The 19,189-nt window shown below is 38.9% G+C and overlaps 1 protein-coding gene across 1 annotated transcript in view; it reads right to left on the reverse strand.

Annotated features, from left to right (window-relative positions):
- Positions 1-19,189, reverse strand: part of si:dkeyp-14d3.1 (transmembrane protein 132C) — a 100,801-nt gene that overhangs the window by 73,478 nt on the left and 8,134 nt on the right. Inside the window, exon 2 of the mRNA XM_033972517.2 lies at positions 2,998-3,880. Coding sequence (XP_033828408.2) covers positions 2,998-3,880 — 883 coding nt within the window. The remainder of the gene's footprint in view (positions 1-2,997; positions 3,881-19,189) is intronic.

Here is a 19,189-nt window from a genome sequence, read left to right on the forward strand (position 1 = left end):
GGAAAACAGGATTATTTGGATATATTATGTTCAAAACTGTTTAATTATACTTTTGACACATGATGATTTTAGATTTTATTGGACAAGCATTGGTTGCTTTGATTATCCTGACCACACACCACTGTTAAATTGTTAAGTCTTCTATTTAATTAGCCATATATTTTCTTTTTTTCCTCCATCAGACCTCCATAGGACCTGGCTTAGTCAGCATTTCTATGACCGTTGAACATCTTTACAAGCTTTACATTTTTCTTTTTTCAATCAGCAGTAATGCATTTTGTTAATAGTGGTTATTCATCTTATTCAGTTTATTCTCTATACTTTGTATGTTAAATGTTATTTTATAATGTCAGTAATTTTTACTCAAATAACTGGTGCTGATTAAACCTTAAAATTTCCTAGAGAGTAAACTAGAACTTCTTGAGTGACAAAACCAATTAACACCGAGGAGGTCGAATCAAATCAGAAGATCAAATTAAAGAGAAATTCTCTGAGAGGCATTGCATGCTGGGAATCCACAAAGCCAAAAATCGACTGGATGATTGGCTATTAAAAACCTGAAATGAGCTCCTATTGCTCAACGTCTATCACAGCACGAGGCTTTCGTGTTACAGAGGAACTAAATGATGGAAGGCTCTAATTTGTGTCATATTGACACTTTTTTCATTTAACTGAGGCATCTGAATACAGTTGTTGTTCATCCAGATTCACATTCAGTATTAACCCTATGCTGGTATATGCAGTGTGGGAAATCCTGATAATACATTCAGTAAAAAAGCAAAAAATTACACTATATTCAAAAATGTATAACACAAAAGGCAAAGTAGTGTAGCACAAACAAAAGACAAAGCATTTTGATGGGGATCAGATTTGTGACTTGGGTTTAATAATACAATTCTGTTCAGAGTGCACATTTTAAACAACTTGGAGCATTAAGATTTGAGAAAAGATTGAAATACAAACTTAGCTTAATGAAGACAACAATATTTTTTTGTGTTCAGAGTTTACACGTTAGACAGACACTGACTTTCACACCTAATGCATTGAACACTAAAGAATAGACCCGACACTGAGTGAGATAATATATCAAACAATACGGATATAAATGTGTTAGTACAGTACGGTACTGATCTAAACAAAAAATATCATGTAGAAATCCTTCCACTTTTTGTTGTCCTTTGAACATCACATTAGAGGACAAGATGTTGCTGTAAAAATCATAGTGCTAGAAATACATTTACAATTAATTACTTGTTATTATTATAATCTGACTAGGCAATAGATTTTTAGCCCTGCAATTAGCACAAAACCAAAGCTAATAATAGACAGAAGACCTGTTTGAGACATCTCTCTGGCTCACAGGTTTCATTCAAGCCCCATCCCCATACAACACACGCATGTTGCAATGTCCGACACCAAAGAGAGCAGTGGGCAGATAATAATGATGTTGTGAATATAGAGATCAAAGTGTGCCCGCTCCGTTGATTAAGCACCCTAACACGCGGCTGCATGAGGACAGCCTTATCACCGGACCACACAGAAAAACCTTCCATATCTGTGGCTCTCAGATGGCCAACCTGTGCCCAACTCATACCTCATGGCCAAACAGAAAAAAAGAAACACCAACAGCCTCTACAGCTACAATTTGAAAGTAAATCAGTTTTATGAGTTTTGAATAGTTTACATTACTAGTGCTTTGGGACCACTTACCCGTAATTAATGTACAGGGGGAAGTATTTACATTGACACAGTTGTACACTAACTTGGGAATTACTGTGAGGGAATATTCATTAGAACAAAAGCAATAAAGTGTCAATCCAGAATACATCCAGAACGCTGCTGCTCGGGTCCTGACTAGACCCAGGAAGTACGAGCACATAAGTGCAGTGCTCAGGTCTCTACACTGGCTCCTGTGGCCCAGAGAAAAGACTTTAAAACAGCTCTGCTTGTGAACAAGTCTCGCCATGGCCTAGCACCAAAGTACATCTCAAACATATTAGTGCCATATGAACCATTTCGCACTCTGAGGACTTCAGGGACCAGCCTTCTGTCGGTGCTCAGTGTCAGGACTAAACCAGGACTAAACCAGGACTAAACATGGAGAATGAGTGTTTCAGTTTTTTGCAGCTAAAATCTGGAAAAATCCTGAAGATGTGAGACAGGCCTCTACTTTGACAATGTTTAAGTCCAGGCTCAAAACAGATCTGGTTATCTGTGCACAAGACTGAAAGGTTTTTAATCTGCACTGTTCTCTTTCAGTGTTCATTCTATGATGATTGTGCGTGATTATTTATGCTTTAATTTATTTGTATTGTGATTTTAATGTTTTTCTTATTCTGAATTACTTTGTGTATGAATTGTGCTATACAAGGGCCTTGCCTTGCCAGTTCAAAACCTGCAACATAAACATCATTGGTAGATTGGCCCAGTTACCACGGATGAATACTGTCGTTGTGTCTTTGGGCAAAATACTGAACACCCCTCGCCCCCAGTGTCTGTGTACACTCGTGTGTGAATGTGTGTGTGAATGTGTGTGTGAATGGGTGAATGGTTTCTTGGGTGAAAAGTGCTACATAAAAATGTGACCATTTAACATTTACCAAGTACCACAACGTCATTACAACAACATCCAACTTTCAGATCTATAACCTTCAGCTTCTTTAATTGAGTAAAAAGGAAATCATATATAATCATATAATCTATTAACAAACTATTAAGTATTACTAGTAAGTATAATGTTTCAAGAAAGTCAGTCTCTGGAAATGTGACATTGTTAATTGTAATTTAAAGATATTGAAAGCTGTATACACACATTCTAATCTAATGTATCATGTTTCAATATTTCAGACAAAAAACTAAAATGTTAAACCATAATAAAAACTGTAAAAATCTTAAATCTTTGAGGGAAAAGAGCAATAGCTAAAAAGAATAATGAAAAGTGTGTCCAGTGAGCCTGAGCAGAGGTGTGCAGCCCAAAGATTTCATAAAGGGTCTTACCTGAGAGTAAACATCTCCACGGGCGAGTAAGCAGACACACTGATAAAGGCAGAAACGGTCTCCCTCCGTCTCATGGGTGTAGCCGGCACCAGAACCATAAAGTTATTATCCAGCCTGAGCTCGGTGAGGGGCGGGGGCACTGGGCTCTGGTAGAGCCTCACCCCTCCAATCCTCCTCAGGGGTGTTGAGGTGTACGATCCAAACAACCCTTCTTGGCTGGAGCGGATAAAACTCTCCTTCCTGGCTTCTTCGGAGTGGCATTCTCCTGCTTCCGGGGACTGCAGAGTGTAGTAGAGCTCCACAGGGGTACCTTCAGAGACCTCTAGGTTTTTTTGGCGTCCTGGCACAACACTGGGAGGACTAAACCAACTGGGAAGGGGTTCAAGCTCAGCCACACATAGCCCTGACTTCTCTTCCAGTTGACAAGTGCCCCGGACTTCTTGCGTTTCATGGAATGCAAACATGTGCACACAGGGCAACTTATCTATCACGGTATAGTTGTCCCAATCTCTCCCCGCGATATAAAAAAGTACCTGCACTTTTGGCTTGGCAAGGTGAATTTTAGTATTCATAATGAAAGTTTGTACCTTCCAGTTGAATGTGAAAAGGGAGGAGGCGGGGAAAGTTCCAGGAGTCTGTAGTAGTTCTAAGGGAATAGGTTGGACCACGGAGAGGGGCCCGTAGCTGGCGTTGACCGTAGGCAAACCTCTGGCTTGGTAAATGAAAAAAGATTCAGTGCGGGACATTAGGCTGGAGTTTCTCATGAAGTCCTGGTTGGCCTCCTTCAGGAAGAATGCCTGCTCAGCTTTGAGGAGCTGGTAGTTGACGGGAAGGTACGTAGGCATGGAGGTGTACCGCAGTAACCCATCCAACACGCGACACTCTGCAACAAACAGAGGAGCAAGTTAATCATCTTTATTAAGAGAAAAATGTAAGTGAAGTTAATAAACAAACCGTAAAAGTAAGAAATATACAAAATGGCCCCAATTTGTCATTCCGCGCAAATCGTGCTCGATTGATGCAACTGGGGGAGCAAGACAATTTCTAAACTGGCTATAGGGCTTTAGTCTGTGGCACTGCTCTCTCTCCACAGCATGTTAGCGATACATAGAGCCACTGTATAAGCTACATTTTAAACAGAAACATACCATGGGCATAGTTGGGAGCAGTTTTGACTCGATAATTGTGTCACTCTTTCTATAATTAGAACTTAAGCAATTCGTACAATCTCTATGCAAAATGTTCTAAACTTGTTTACAGCATTTTAAAGACCTAAATTTTGTATTTTTTCTATTGAATTTTCATTATAAAAAAGAAGTCCTCTTACAAAATTGAGCTAAAACAATCACCCTTCATAGTCTACTTAGTGATACACAAACCTCTCCAGCACTGTCTAAGCTGTACTGATGACTTTCTGAGATGTTTTCAGTCGTATGCACAGACTTTGATAGTTTGGTCATTACAGGTGATAATGTGCTTGACAGAAATGCTAAAAAGCTCAGTTCTGTCCTTGAAACCTTTGATCTGACTCTGCATGTCAGCGAGCCCACCCACAACAGAGGGCACACTCTGGACCTGCTCAATACAAAAGGAGTAAATACAGGATTTCAAATGTCAGTGTGGTCGATGTTGTGCTATCTGATCATTTTTGTGTCTGTTATTCCCAAACCAGCGCCTGGTTCTGCAGTTGTTCAAAGGAGGGACAGAAATGATAACACAGGTGTACTGTTCATAGAAATGATACACTTTGAAAATGCCTAATGTTCTAATATTGATGATTTGTTAAACTCTGAACTTTTCAGACATTACTGAAAGTTTTAGCAACAACTCTCATCCTATTTGCCACAGTAAAAAGATAAACAAACCCTCCAGCTCTGCTGCCATTAGAACTAATTTCTAACAAATTTTTCTAAGTCCAATGAATTTGTAGTCATCAATTCAACAACGCAAATAACAACCCTGCAGCCACCTAGGCACTTAGAGCCAGTGTTGGGAATAACAGAGTTAAACTATAACGGCGTTACTAACTGCGTTATTTTTTTCACTAATGGAGTAATCTAACTAATCACTTTTCCAGGTGTCCCAACGCCGTTACTGTTACTGACAATAAAATGTGGCGCGTTACTTTTAATTGAGTTCTCTCTGCTCTTCATCAGAGTCTCTGAGCCTAGGAGCTGCTGTTGTGTTTCTTTGGTGAAAGAGGAGGCTGGGGTGAGATAAAAGGTTTGTTTGAGATGAGGCGGGCGCAGATACGATCACCGTCGATCGGTGCGGGGTGCATGCCGGTTAGTTTTGTGTCCAAGACGCCACCGACTTGCTCTGACGTAACCTGTGCGCCGGTAACGGGAAGTTTCTGAGCATGGCGAGCGCAGCAGCTTTCCACCGACTGCGGCCGCCTGCATGGACTACAAACACTTAATGCATGATGGGAAATGATGTCCTGTCCACATGTGCATTCACAGCTGATTGAGTCCGAGTTGTGTTTTGGTCAGAGGTTTGAAAGACTTCTGCTTCTAAGATACAACCACTGGTTCAATCGTTAGGATGGATAGATAGATAAATAAAGGAATAGATAAGTGTTAGTAGGGACTGTGTGAATCTTTTAATGAATGTTCAAGAGTTGGATAAAGATCAGTTTATGTTGAAATGAGAGTGATTAATATTTGAATACTGGACAGAGAATTACAGTGTATGACCAGAGAGATTTGAATGCCTAAGTTTTGCAATACATTGCAATGAATCTTTTCAGTATTTTACTGAAAGTACTTTGTTATTGTTTATTTTAATGAAGAAAATATTTAAAGTACAGTTGTCTGAAATTATGTGACATGTTGATTTATTTATTTTTAATATTTTAACATAATAAGTAACGGCATAGTTACTTTGTCTAGTAACTAGTTACTTCTCCCAAAAAGTAACTGAGTTACTAACTCAGTTACTTTTTGGAAGAAGTAACTTGTAACTATAACTCATTACATTTTTGAAGTAAGATGCCCAACACTGCTTAGAGGTGACTCACTTCGCACCCGTAACTTATAAAACTGTCCAAAAAATCATCTACATGCTGCCTTCATGTGTCACCCACTAAATTTCTTAAGTCTGTGCTCAACAGTGTGCTATCACCACTCACTTGCATAGTTAACATGTCACATCAGCCTGGAACATTGAAAGAGCTTTGAAAACTGTGGTTATTAAGCTTCTCCGAAAAAAGAGCAGTTTTGATGCCACAATATTGAACAATTACCAACTCAAATCTGCCATTTTTAGGCAAAGTTCTTGAAAAAGTTGTTTACCCACAGGTTACTAACTTTCTCCAAATGAACAACTCCTTTGATGTTTTCAAGTCAGGTTTTAGACCACAACACTGAGCCTGCAGAAACACACAGAAAGTGTCAGCAGTCACCTCCAGTCTCTCCAAAACCTTCAAATCAGGCTAGAAATCTGGGGATAATAATGGACTTAGATTTAAACTTTAACAGCCACATCAAATCAGTAACATCTGCAGCTTTTAACCATCTAAAAACATTGCAAAAATCAAAGGTATACTGTCAAAGAAAGACTTAGATTTATCCATGCATTTGTCTCCAGTCGGTTAGACTACTGTAACGGCCTTCTCACTGGACTCTCTAAAGGAGTGTTAAGACAGCTGCAGTACATCCAGAATGCTGCTTCTCGGGTTCTGACTAGAACCAGGAAGTACGAGCACATGTGTCCTGTGCTCAGGTCTTTGCACCGGCTTCCTGTTGCTCAGAACATAGACATAGCAGCTCTGCTTGTGAACAAGTCTCTCTGTGGCCTAGCACCAAAGTACAGTTCCCACATGTTAGTGCCATACGAACCATCTCACACTCTGAGGACTTCAGGGACCGGCCTCCTGCTGGTGCCCAGAGTCAGGACTAAACATGGAGAGTCAGCATTTCAGTTTTATGCAGCTAAAACCTGGAACAGTCTTTCTGAAGATGTGAGACAGGCCTCTAATTTAACAATGTTTAAATCCAGGCTCAAAGTGGTTCTGTTTAGCCGTGCACATGACTAAAAGGTTTTTATTTTGCACTCTTCTCTTTTAATGTTACTTTAATATTACTTTGTGTATGAATTGTATTATACAAATAAACTTGCCTTGCCTTGCACAAAAGACCATTATGTGAAAGCATTTTTTTCAATGCGCTCTATGCTTGCATGCTTTATGCGTGCACCTGCACGCTGTGCTGGTGTGTGTGCCCCATATGCCCTATACCCCTCTTTGGGTTGCACGTTGTCTACCGCTGCTCGCACGATATGGACCTAAATGTTTAGTTGTGTTCAACAACTGTCAATATGCATGTTGGAGTTGTTATCTTATTGACATGTTACATAAAAAACAGGAGCTGCCATAAAAGGTGTTGCAGTGTATAGGTGACATGTAGAATCTGTCCTTCCTCTCAAGGCCAGCCTATTGTTTGATCATAGCCAAATCAGACAGGTTTGGGGTTGAAGTTGCACTTCTACAAATAGCAGCCCTCAGGGAACAAGTGGTGCAGCTGACCTCCACTTCCAAAACTATGATCCAACTCAAGTGTCAGAGTGTTCCGGAGACTAAAACTGGACCCGCGACAAAGGACAATGACTTCTGAGCAGTAGAGCACCACCGAGCAATTTGTATTTTTCCTGAACAAGCTGCAGCTCTGGGCTTGTTTGTTGGCACAGGCTGTGGCTGTATACGCAGCATTACACCGCTGACAAATGAAGGGGTTGATACAACAGCAAGAGCAAACTGTGGGAACAGTCACACAGTCGTCCTGTCCTCCCTGCTAGAGCAAAGTGAAACGTTATTCATGATCTTCTCTGAAGCCAGCTGCTGAGGATTAAAATGTAACCACAGTCTCATATGTTTGTTCACACAAACTGGAAAAAGAGATTGGAGAACTGCTCATTAGAATAATATCAGCAAACTAATACTGTATGAGACTGATTCATCAAAAACAGACACAGTATGTGAATTGTAAACACTCACATTGAATATTTGACTGAAGATTACAAGCTACTATTATCTTAAATAGTTGCTTCTATATCAATATATTAACTAATTCAGTATAATACAATTCAAAATAATAATAATGATGCAGTGTGCCCCTATTTATACATGAATGGCCATGCTTACATGTATAACATATAATCTCAAATGAGAAGAATAAAATACATTATGAATAAATACTAATACTAAGTGATATAAAGGATCCCCAAGATGAATGCATAACTTTTTCTACCCTTATTACTGTCAATATTGAGAAAGAGTAATGGTAATGGTAGCAGAATTAGACAGTTTGCCCCAAGGCAGCTGTACCTTATCAGCACAATGTGAGAGTGAGGAGGGACAATTCATGGTGGGTAAATAAATAATCGAAAGTGAGCATGATAGAAAGCATGAGACAGCTAAAGTGAATACTTAAAATAAAAATATGCTTTCCCTAACCTCAAGTTCACTGGTGATTAAAAGCACTTTAACAGTTATCAGTGAATGTCGCACCTTGTTTATCATGGCTTATTAGCTGCCTTCGCGAAACATGCCCGAATAACCTGCAATGCTGAACCACGACAGGAAAGCTATAACCCGTAAAGGCAAATTAAAATGCCCAGGGGGTGAGTTAAAATGCCCAGAACATTGGTGCAGTCAAGTGAAATAAGTTGAGAAATAATTTTTATGAGCACATTATTACAAATTTCTTACATCGTAATGTGTTTCTGTTATAAAACATTTTGATTAATGCAGCTTTTGCAAATCACATTATTAAAAAAGACAGTGGGTATAAAACACTAGCACAAAAAGTATAGAGATAATGATAATTCAAGTGAGGAAAATGTCTGCTTCAGCATTACATTTTATGGCCCACATCATGTATTATTTAACTCTCCTATTGTTACATTTGAATAGTCAAATTAAAACAAGAAGTATGGTGCCAGAAGAAATGAAAAGTTTGAGACTTTATTTGCAGTCTTTAATATTTTTGTGTTTACTCTACAGAACAGCTGCCAGCGCCCTCCCTGACAGCTCTGTGATAAGAGCTCACACAAACACTAACAACAGATGTCTTGTAATTGTTGTGTTGTCGTTATGAAAGCGCTGCATTTCTCCCACTTATTTATCTCCTCTGACATTTCCTCCTTTCTGTCTCCGTTCACTTGAGATATGAAACACTAGATGCTCTTTCTGTACACTCTTGTGTACAGATCACAACAAATGGATCAAAGGAGGTGAAAAGATCAGGCATTTGTTATATCACAAATGTTAGTACTAATATACGTCCCAAAGCTAGGTTAATATATTGCAAAGGAAAATTTAGTTCTGTCAACTGGACTCAAGTTTTTAGAAGAGTACCTAGGTGTGTTAGTTTCAGTGTAGTTATCTATTCCCTTCAGATAGATATAAGGCAGTGTCCCACTGAAGAAGCCGCTTGGATGAGTAGCCAAACGCCTTTACTCTAAAAGCTTTTGTCTAGTTGACAGAATTGAGTTTTCTTTTTCTATAGATACTACTTGGATGACTGAGGGCTTACACAGACATCTAGGTTAATTTACTATTCACATTGCATATAAATTGCATATAAATCTAATCTTAAAAAATGTCACATGGTGAGAACAAACAACAATATGAGGTGGCATCATTTGGCTGTCTCTACCTGTGCTCTTATGTGGAGCGAAAAGGATTAACTCCTGCTTGTGAAGGCCCACTAGTGTGGAGGCTCTGCAGTGTGAGCTGGAGGTAAAGAGCCTGTGACATTGTGCAATGATGATAAATGACAAAAAGTTTGCATAAACTCTGTGTATAAAGCCAAACATTTGCCCACTAACAAGAATACTACCACTGCCAAATAAATAGGGCTGGATAAAGAGTACGTACCTGTTAAAAACTACTTTCACGGGAAGTTTGGCTGGTTTGAAAGTTAACCTTGATTTTGACAGAATGGATTATTAATCCATGAATCTCAGTTTCAGTTTCCTTTTTTAAAAAGCCTTGTACTTACACACTATTTTTCAATTTCAGCAGGTTGAGGGATGTCTCAGGTGAGTGCTAACTAGCCAGGCAGCACAGTTCCCTTTAAGCAGCAGCATACAGGCTCACTCAGGCTAGTACCAAGACTCCACGCTAGGATATAGGACTATCGGAGCGAACACCAGCCTTCACACTCTCACAGTCAGAGTAAATGAACATCTACAATGGAGGCCACCAGGGAGCGACAGGCCCAGCTCCTGCTGCCTCCTGCCCACTTCTCCAGCCCATGTGAGGGGTGGACGCTGCGGTGAGTGCCGCCTAACTGCTCCACTGGTCAGATGTACGTGTTTAGACTTCACTGCACATGCCAAGACAGATGTGCAGTAAGGAACAAGGACGAATTGCTCCTACGAAAAGTGATGGACAGAAATATTGAGGTAAAGGTAAGAAAATGTCAATTGATTATAAATGAGACCAGAGTGAATACAGTGCTGCCTTATATTATCAAAGGTGGAAGAAAAGCCTCAAAAATCAGTGCCTAGGTCAATACTTTTCACTTAGTTCTAAATTTTAAATAATTTAGCAGCAGGGGATGGAAATGTACATTTTTAAAAATCAGAGTTAAACTTAAAGCATGTTTTTTCACTGCAAAACCTACATGCTGCATTCATGTGGTCCTCGTGTGGTCGGGTTTCTGAAATGTGGAGTTTGGGTTCTATTTGGTTTATGTCACCAAATATAAAACCACTGAGTCTGTATTTGACAGCATTTATTAGAGCCAACCAGTAAGATTTGTTGTTGTTAGCCTTCTAAAGGCTGTTTTTTGTTATGAAAAGCATCCGAGATTCAATTCTCTCTGCTTTTAGTACTGTCGCCCAAGTCACCCAACTGTAAATCATGTGTGGTGATTCATTGTACTACGATGTCCCCCAAACTTTCCAGACTCACTTTCTATTGTAAAATGAATATTCCATATTAGTAGTTGGGGTGTTGCTTTGAAGAAACGAAACAAATGATTCTTCATAGATGCAGCACTTGTTGAGATTGAGAAGTATGGTCTTCCTGACCCTGGTCCTGACCCTGTGTTGCTCTGTGCGTCAGTGTGAATGCTAAACAGAACACTCTTAAGCAAGAACAATGAGCGCCAGCTTCTGAGACCCATCGAATTATGCACATCATATTTCTCACTATGTTCAATTAATAAGGGTCTATTGAGTTTTTGCCCATCCATCAAGAATAATAAATACAATATTTCCTTCAAGAATCATTTATGGATGATTTATGCTTCAGAGTCGACCAAGAAATTCGAGAAAGAGAGACTGGGGGAGGAATCAATACATGACACAGTATTGTATTACGCCATGCCAGCCTCCATAGAACAGAAATCATTCAGGTAGATGGGGTCGAGGCTGTAATCAAGTGCATCTCCAGTTTACAGATTTTTTACGATAATTTGTCTATACTCAGAAATGAGCTGAATTGAATACACAATAATTGTTCTTGATTATGGGTCAGTTCAAATTACTGTGTGTGAGAGTCAGAGGCAGGACCAGCTGGGCATGTTTCGAGCCTCTCTGCTAATGGATGGCCCATGTTTAAGATGCTAAGAGCTAATAAAGAGTAATGGGCTTGTGGCTTTCGCCGGGGGACCACGGGAAGGAGCTATTTTGAGTTCATGAGAGAAAGCATCATCTCGGGGATTAAAGAATATCGACCAGGCCAAGGAGTAAACACATACTCTGCCATACTGCTCCACTGGCCTATTTGGTAAAAAGGCCTGCAGATGGGACAGCAAATAGGCACTGTTTGTTGGTATAGGGTCAGCGGGGATGTCATTATGGGAGGCTGGGAGCTAGAGCCTCCAGGTGCAGTGAGGCGGGGGGCACTGATAGGTCTGATCCAGTGTTATCACAGCAAGAACCCTGGGCATCCTACAGGCAGAGAACAACCTCTTCCTTGTGCCAACCGGTGCACATGGCTAGAGGGGGCAGGGTTGCAGACATTTGGGATAAAACAAAAAGCAAGTCTGTGCGCCTATCAGTATTCCTCTTGGCCTCTCCAAACTGCGATACAACATAAACTCGGCCCCAACTCCCCCTAATGAATCTCTTCCCCTCTCACACAGCGCTTTATTGCGAAGCAATATCGTAAATCAGACTAAATACAGAGGCATCTGCAGGGGTAGAGCAGGCCAGCCCTTCAGTAAGTGTGGCGGGGCATTAAACGGTGTGTAAGCACAGTTAAAATGAGGAACAAGTGGACAGAAAGCCAAGTAAGTCTTAATGGCCACAGACTCCCATGCTCAACCATTATAAACCTGCCGACGGCAAGATAATAGCTAATATGCCCTGACTGAAACTCAAGCCTGCAGTAATGAGCAAAAAAGAAATAATTAGGTTCCAAACAAAAATAATCCTGTTATTGTAAAGCACATCTGTATAGCTAAGATAAGAACTCCATTCATTAGAAAGGAAATACAACATTCATGTGTGCCAAATCAATGTTCTGAACCTGTTCTTTGTACTGATGTAATATATAGGGATAGAAATTGAAATCCCAACACCACAGATGACAGTAAAGATAAGGCTTATCGCCTTTGGAGTTTTACAGGTGTTTACATTACAACTAAAGTTTTTGTTGCATGTCAGCAAAATCAATATGAAACTTTTATTAAATGTATTTATTATTATGAATGATTTCTTTCTTTCTCATTATTTTCTTTTTCATTTTGATTTTAATTACTGCATTGCAAAAGTGTGTAGACCTAGACACATACGAGTAAGTCTTTTTAATAGGCACGACAAAAATCATGAACTGCACCAAATAAACAGCAGAATGAAACACGTTACTACTTAGTTTGTACTTGCTTGTAATGTGTCATAGAAGTGACTAATTCAACCTTTTATGGCTTAAATCTGATTGTATAGCCAAAAAATAACAAAAAATTCCTCAACAGTGCAAAGAAAATGTACACACAATAAATACTGACCCCCAAAAATATTGTTCCAGCTTTCATCTATTGAACAGTAAATCGATATAGTACTTATCATGACAGGCCTACTCTTTAATACAATTATATAAACATGTATAAAAAGTCTCTGTCCATCCAGAGGAAACACTGCTGTCTTGGACCATTTTTCATCATTACTGACATTACATTTATAGTCATATGACAATATTTAGCCATTGATTTTGCAGACAAATTATAATTGAATCTATTTCTTTAATCAACTGACCATCTCTGGACTACACGCACTACTCTCCACAACTACAATAATGCATACACAGATTTGCCCATGTTTTCAGCCTCGTTCAAATCTATAGCCACATTGTGTGATCATGTTAATACCACTGCAGATCAGAGGGCTAAAGGAAATCAAATTAAGACAAGATTCAACACAAGCGTAACAGATTGATTATGGATGGCAGTGCTGTGATTTGGCTGTGCACTGTGCCTCTCTGATGAGCAAGGAAAATAAGAGGCTGTCTCTAATAATGGAGGTGGGTGCCTATCAAGCTAATCTGGACTGGTACTTGTACGGCTGCAGCATTGACAAAATCTTGACTGCAAAAGTTTTACTCAAATCAAAACTTCTTCCACTGCTGGGAATTTTCGATTTGAAGCAGGTGAATTAATTAAATCAGTTTAGAAAGCCAGCGTGGATTGAAGATTTTCCCTCCAAATCCCTTTATTTAGAGTGAGGTGTGAAAAACAGAACAGTAAAGTATGTGCATGCTTAAGTGTCGGCTTATCCAGTCCTGCTCGCTCTCCAAATCTACTGGTAACCCTCTCCCCAAGGTCAGACGCACGCAGCACTGATAAATTCAACTCTGCACTCCTCTGACAAGGCTGAATTTTGCTTTTTTTTGCAACTTGACTACGAGCTGGGAGGGTTACTGTTTTTTACACATCATCAATGCAAGGTAATCTAAAAAACACCAGCCAGGCATAACAATGTGACCACTACTGGGTAATATCAAAGACTTTTATGTAAATGGACATAGCTAACCCGCTAGCCGCCATGTTCCAGATAGGAAGTGAGCGTGGACGCACTTCCAGCTCCACAGAGTCTTTGGTTGCTATTGTACTTGCATTCGTAATTCCGAATATGCAACTATGTTTAATATGAAGAACGGAGATTTCTTTCTGGTGTGAGTGGTCATGATATCTCTATATTTTTTGTACATATTGATATCAGTCTGGTCCCTACTCCCTCTGTTGCATCTCAAACCTGACAAAATGTGATTGTGAAATGGTGCAAATTCATTCTTTTTCAGTGACGTATGTGAAACGAGTTTAGCGGTTCGCTCATTGATTCTGCAGAAATCCGCGTTTTTCAGTCCCCTGTGATATTATTTTTCCTATATTTTTACCGCTATGGATGGACCGTGTGTGTCCCCGATTGGCTAATCCACCTGTCAATCATGCCTGTTTGCAAAAGGGGAGCTTCAACGATGACAAGACTCACATCTTCATAAAGTATTGACAAGTAGTGTGTATTCTGGATTTCAGGCAGGAGGTTGCGGCATTGCGGTCTTCTGTAGTGAATATTCAGGGTCTATATTTTTAGCAGTTACTTTGTTTAATTAATCAGAATATTATTTATGGTAATGTTGGGTTTCAGGTGACATCAATACATTCAATATTATTTAATACAGATGGAGGCCAGCTAAAATTAATAGTTTCAAAATGTAGACTGTGAATGCTTAGGTTTACTTAATAATAGAAATGATTGAGTTCAACATGTTTTTTTAGATATTTAATGTCAAAGTACAGTGTAATCAATGTGGAAAGCTGTCTCTTTGCCCCCTGTTCAGAAATATCACATAATCACTGAAATATGAAAACCGCAATAGTACATTAAGCTTGGGTTCACAGCCAGGTTTGTTGTAATTTAGACTGAGATTATACCTGTTGTAAAATTTTGTATTGGTAGAAACAGCAGAATCTCGAAAGCCAAATGCATAATGATGAGGTGCAGAACCACTGATAAGGTTGTTGATATTCAGTTTATGCTGTGGGCGCCGCCATCGTCATTTGGGTTGTATTATTTTGCATGTGGCTGCCGATCTTGACAGCAAATAAGTTCTATATGGACTACAGAACCGTTTTAAATCCTCCCAGAGAATTGGTGCAGTGTTGAATTGTTGGTGCAAAAGACCATAGAAGTTTTGCACAAATCAGCCTAATTTATATCATATTTTAGCGGGAAAACTTTGCTCAGTTTCTCCAATGTAATGAATGGGACTCCTGCTTAACCGGAAGTGCCAACACAAAGAAAGTGCGGTTTAGTAGCATTTAGAGGTATCAGACAACTGGGTCATATCACGTGTTGGTCAAAACCAATGGCAGAACAATGGCAGGGGATACACAAATACAGTTTGTGAAGTGGCATATTAGATACAGAATCACTACATTCATTATCACGATGAACAGTCCTGGAGAAGTGCTGTGGCTGATTGGTGTAACTTTATGACAAAACACAGTCAGTTAACTTCAAATACAACCCTGATGTTATAAACCTCAAAATGCTTTCTAAAAGAACAGATTCAGGCAGTTTCAATTCTAAGGGCTTTGAAGCTGCAGGCAATACATTTTATGTCCAAAGGAGAATGATGTAAAAGGCACTACACAGGTGCAGATTCACTTAGAACAAGGAAACGATTTCTCTTTGAATAAAATACAATATGTCCTTTATGTGTGAGTCACTGCAAGTTTTACGGATTCAGATAATTTTGCTTTTAGCCGTCGGCTATTCTTAAATCTGTTACAAGAAAATACATACAATCGTCACTGCAGGCTAACACATGTAGGACCACAAGATTGTTCTTTTACTTTTATAGGGAATACATTCTGGTGTCGTTGTGGTGACGTTACATAATTAGATTCTTTGTTCTATTAAAAAACGTTTTTCAAGCAGAGGAGTCATCATAGTTCCAGATGGGAAGGATTTGCATCTGCAGTTTAACTTTAATACCTGCCAGGAGTGAGATTTCAAAACTGTGGACAAGCGACTATTTTAGGCTAAAGTCAACAGCTGTTTTAATCCATATTTTAATCCTACTTGATTATGCCAATCCAATATGTCAGAACATCAACATGTTTTGAATACATTTAAAACCATTTAGGTGGTGTATGGTTCGCGGGATAGGCACCTGATATGAGTAGCCTCACAAAGCCTCATACATGACTGAAAGGTTTTTATTCTGCACTTTTCTCCTTTAATGTAAATTTTATGGTGATTGTTTGTGATTATTTATGTTTTAATTTGTTAATCTCTTTCTTATTCTGTAAAGCACTTTGAATTACTTTGTGTATGAATTGTGCTATACAAAGAAACTTGCCTTGCCACATTTCTTTCAGTAGAAATTAATTCAAAAGAAAATTTGAAGTGTAAAAAAAAAAAAAAGCATGCTGGGAAAGTTTAATCATGTGATCAACCTTAACTAATAAGTGCACTGCGCTGTGAGGTAGACTAAGATGCCTCATTAAAGCTATTACTGCAGTGTTTATTTGAGAGGCACAGTCAAAGTAAAAAACAACTTGACCTTTGAAGAACATTTCTTTTATTACAACCAATATGTTTGTGGTGCAGTGTGAACCTCGTCTACATGCTGTTATACATTACAAAGACTTAGATTAGTTTGGAACTGTACCCTGTCTCCATAAACTCTGATGGACGTGACTGACAGGTAGTTTAATCTCAGAGACAGACATGACCCCATGTCACAACAAACATGATGGTTTGTAAGAAAAAAATAAAAATAAATAAATAAATAAAATAAAATAAAGGACAGAAAAACAACATGAACTTCTGCAGAATCAACAAGCTAAACATTTCTGTTATGCCAATGTTAAATAACTTTTATTTACTGTTAATACTTGATAACTTCTAAGTGTCACCAAATGTTAAATTGGGTTTGAAAAGACACAGCAGAAGTATATCACCAAAGTTCACTTTCTCTTCCTCCCCTTAAATCCGCTGTGTGAAACTCCAGATTCCTTATCAAATAATTGATAGTATCCCCCATAGGCACAGCTTTGGGGTTTATAGACTTTTTTAGCGTTTGTTGTCTATCTATCTGAGTCCATGTTTACTGTGCCGTATGACAACAAGAGACTATTGCTCCTCTCTCCTCATCTTTCACTCACACAAGGCTCCCGTCCACCTGCAGCTTGCAACACATTTTTCAACGCTATTCGCTGACACTAGGATCAGATCTTGCATTTTTTGGTAGTTTCTATCTCAGAATAGACAGAATAAGTTCACTTTCTGACATACTTGGTTATTGTCTCTTTGCTCTTTTGCAGTGGAAGCACATCAAAACCAGCTAAGATGACTTTATGAATGTGGATAAGCATGATAAAATTCACATAATGCAAAGTAGATATCTGTGTTGGTTATAAATAACTTCCTCCAGAGATTACAGAACAGTTCGGACCAAATTATCAGAGTGAAAACGGCTCTGGTTTTCTTCCAACTTTAGGGCTAATTCAGACATCCTGCATGTGGCCCAGGCAATTAAGAATGCAGCACAGATTACATCACTTTGAGTTTCTGTGGCAGTCGCCATAGTCCCTGAAAATCCAATTATAGACCCTTCACACAACTCTGTTCAAAGCTCCACAACACTACATACAAAACAAAAGCAAATGAATTCAGATGGAGGAGCAGTGGGATGCTTCAATATTGAGGTTATATATGGCTTATGTTGTGTTTCTCTTTTCTTACAAGACATGTATCATATTCTGTGTATTACTTATTTATGTAATACTTTGTGATCTTAGCAACTTGTATCTATGGATATGGCCACTACACACATCTCTTTAACACACTAACTCAGGGGAAAAAGTCAGACTGCACCGAACTGAACTCACAATCTCATTTCAGTCAAGCAGGTCTACTACCAACTGCCAACAGCTTTCTTAACACAAACATACTGTATTTTTTTTTTCATTTCGAAGTTGAATTATTTTAGGCTAATCCTTTCTTATCAGTCAGGTCATTCTGCCACCATGCCAAGAAGCACTCACTCAATTTGTATGAAATTGAGGGCCTAGGGGTTAAGCAGCTGGATAGTGGCTGATCGGGGCTGGTGAATGACAGTGCTGTCCATCCAGACTACACTATAAAAAATATAAAAAGTCCACAGTAATTATATTGTTTTCAAAAGCTAAGCAAGCCATTATGTTTTGTCCAGCACTTGTTTATGAAAAGTGTACCACCATACCGCCCCGACCTGACAAACATGCCCTCTGATTGTGCTCTGTCCAGTGCTGATTAGGGACCAATGATTGTATGTTAAGTGATTAGAACCAGTACACCAAGGTACTCTAAGGTAAGTTAACAGTCAATGAGCAATTTAAACTACTTAACAATTAGCAGAGCAGTCGCACAATCAGGCTGGAGAGGTTTCAATCTAAACTGCAATATCATGGAGTTAAAATATATACATAGCTTGGTGACCATATTTGACATATTTCAAATTTATGTATATCAACATGCAGAGAAGTGACAGTGGTGCAAGGGTTGGGTGTGCAATGCAGTGCAAACCTTACCTGTGGGCAATGATAATACAGAAAGTAGTTTATGCCACTGACAAAATAGCCCAAGAGCAGATTTAAACCACAAAAACGATCCAAAATTTACAATATTGCTCAAAAATCATGAGCTGCAATAAATAAACGGCAGATTGAAACACTTTAGTACTTAGTTTGTATCTGTACTGAGTTATAGAAGTTATTAATTCAACCTTCTATAGACATAAAATAAGCAAAAAAATCCCAGTAGTGCAATGAAAATGAAATACATACTGGCTCCCATACTGGTTGGTATATATAAAAACGAATATCTTGATTTTTTTTTTTTTTTTTTTTTTTTTTGAACCCGATGACGAATAGGAAAATAAAAATTCAAATTTGTCAACTAGTCAAAAAGTTGCAGGAGTGAAGATGTCTAACTAACTAACACAATGAATCTGTTTAATGTGTGTTAGTTTCAGTGTAGTTAGCGCCTCCCTACAACTTTTTGTCCAGTTGACAGATTAAAATTTTTATTTCACCATACATCATACCTGGACGACTGAGATTACACTGGATTACACAACGCACGACGAAGACAAACCAATCAGAAATGTGCTAAAACGTGCCAATAAATGTCCCAGTAAAGGTTCGACTACTGCACAAAAGTGAAACAGACCATAAACGTAACCATAAGAGTG

This window comes from Periophthalmus magnuspinnatus, chromosome 9, assembly GCF_009829125.3.
Source record: "Periophthalmus magnuspinnatus isolate fPerMag1 chromosome 9, fPerMag1.2.pri, whole genome shotgun sequence".
NCBI lineage: Eukaryota > Metazoa > Chordata > Actinopteri > Gobiiformes > Gobiidae > Periophthalmus > Periophthalmus magnuspinnatus.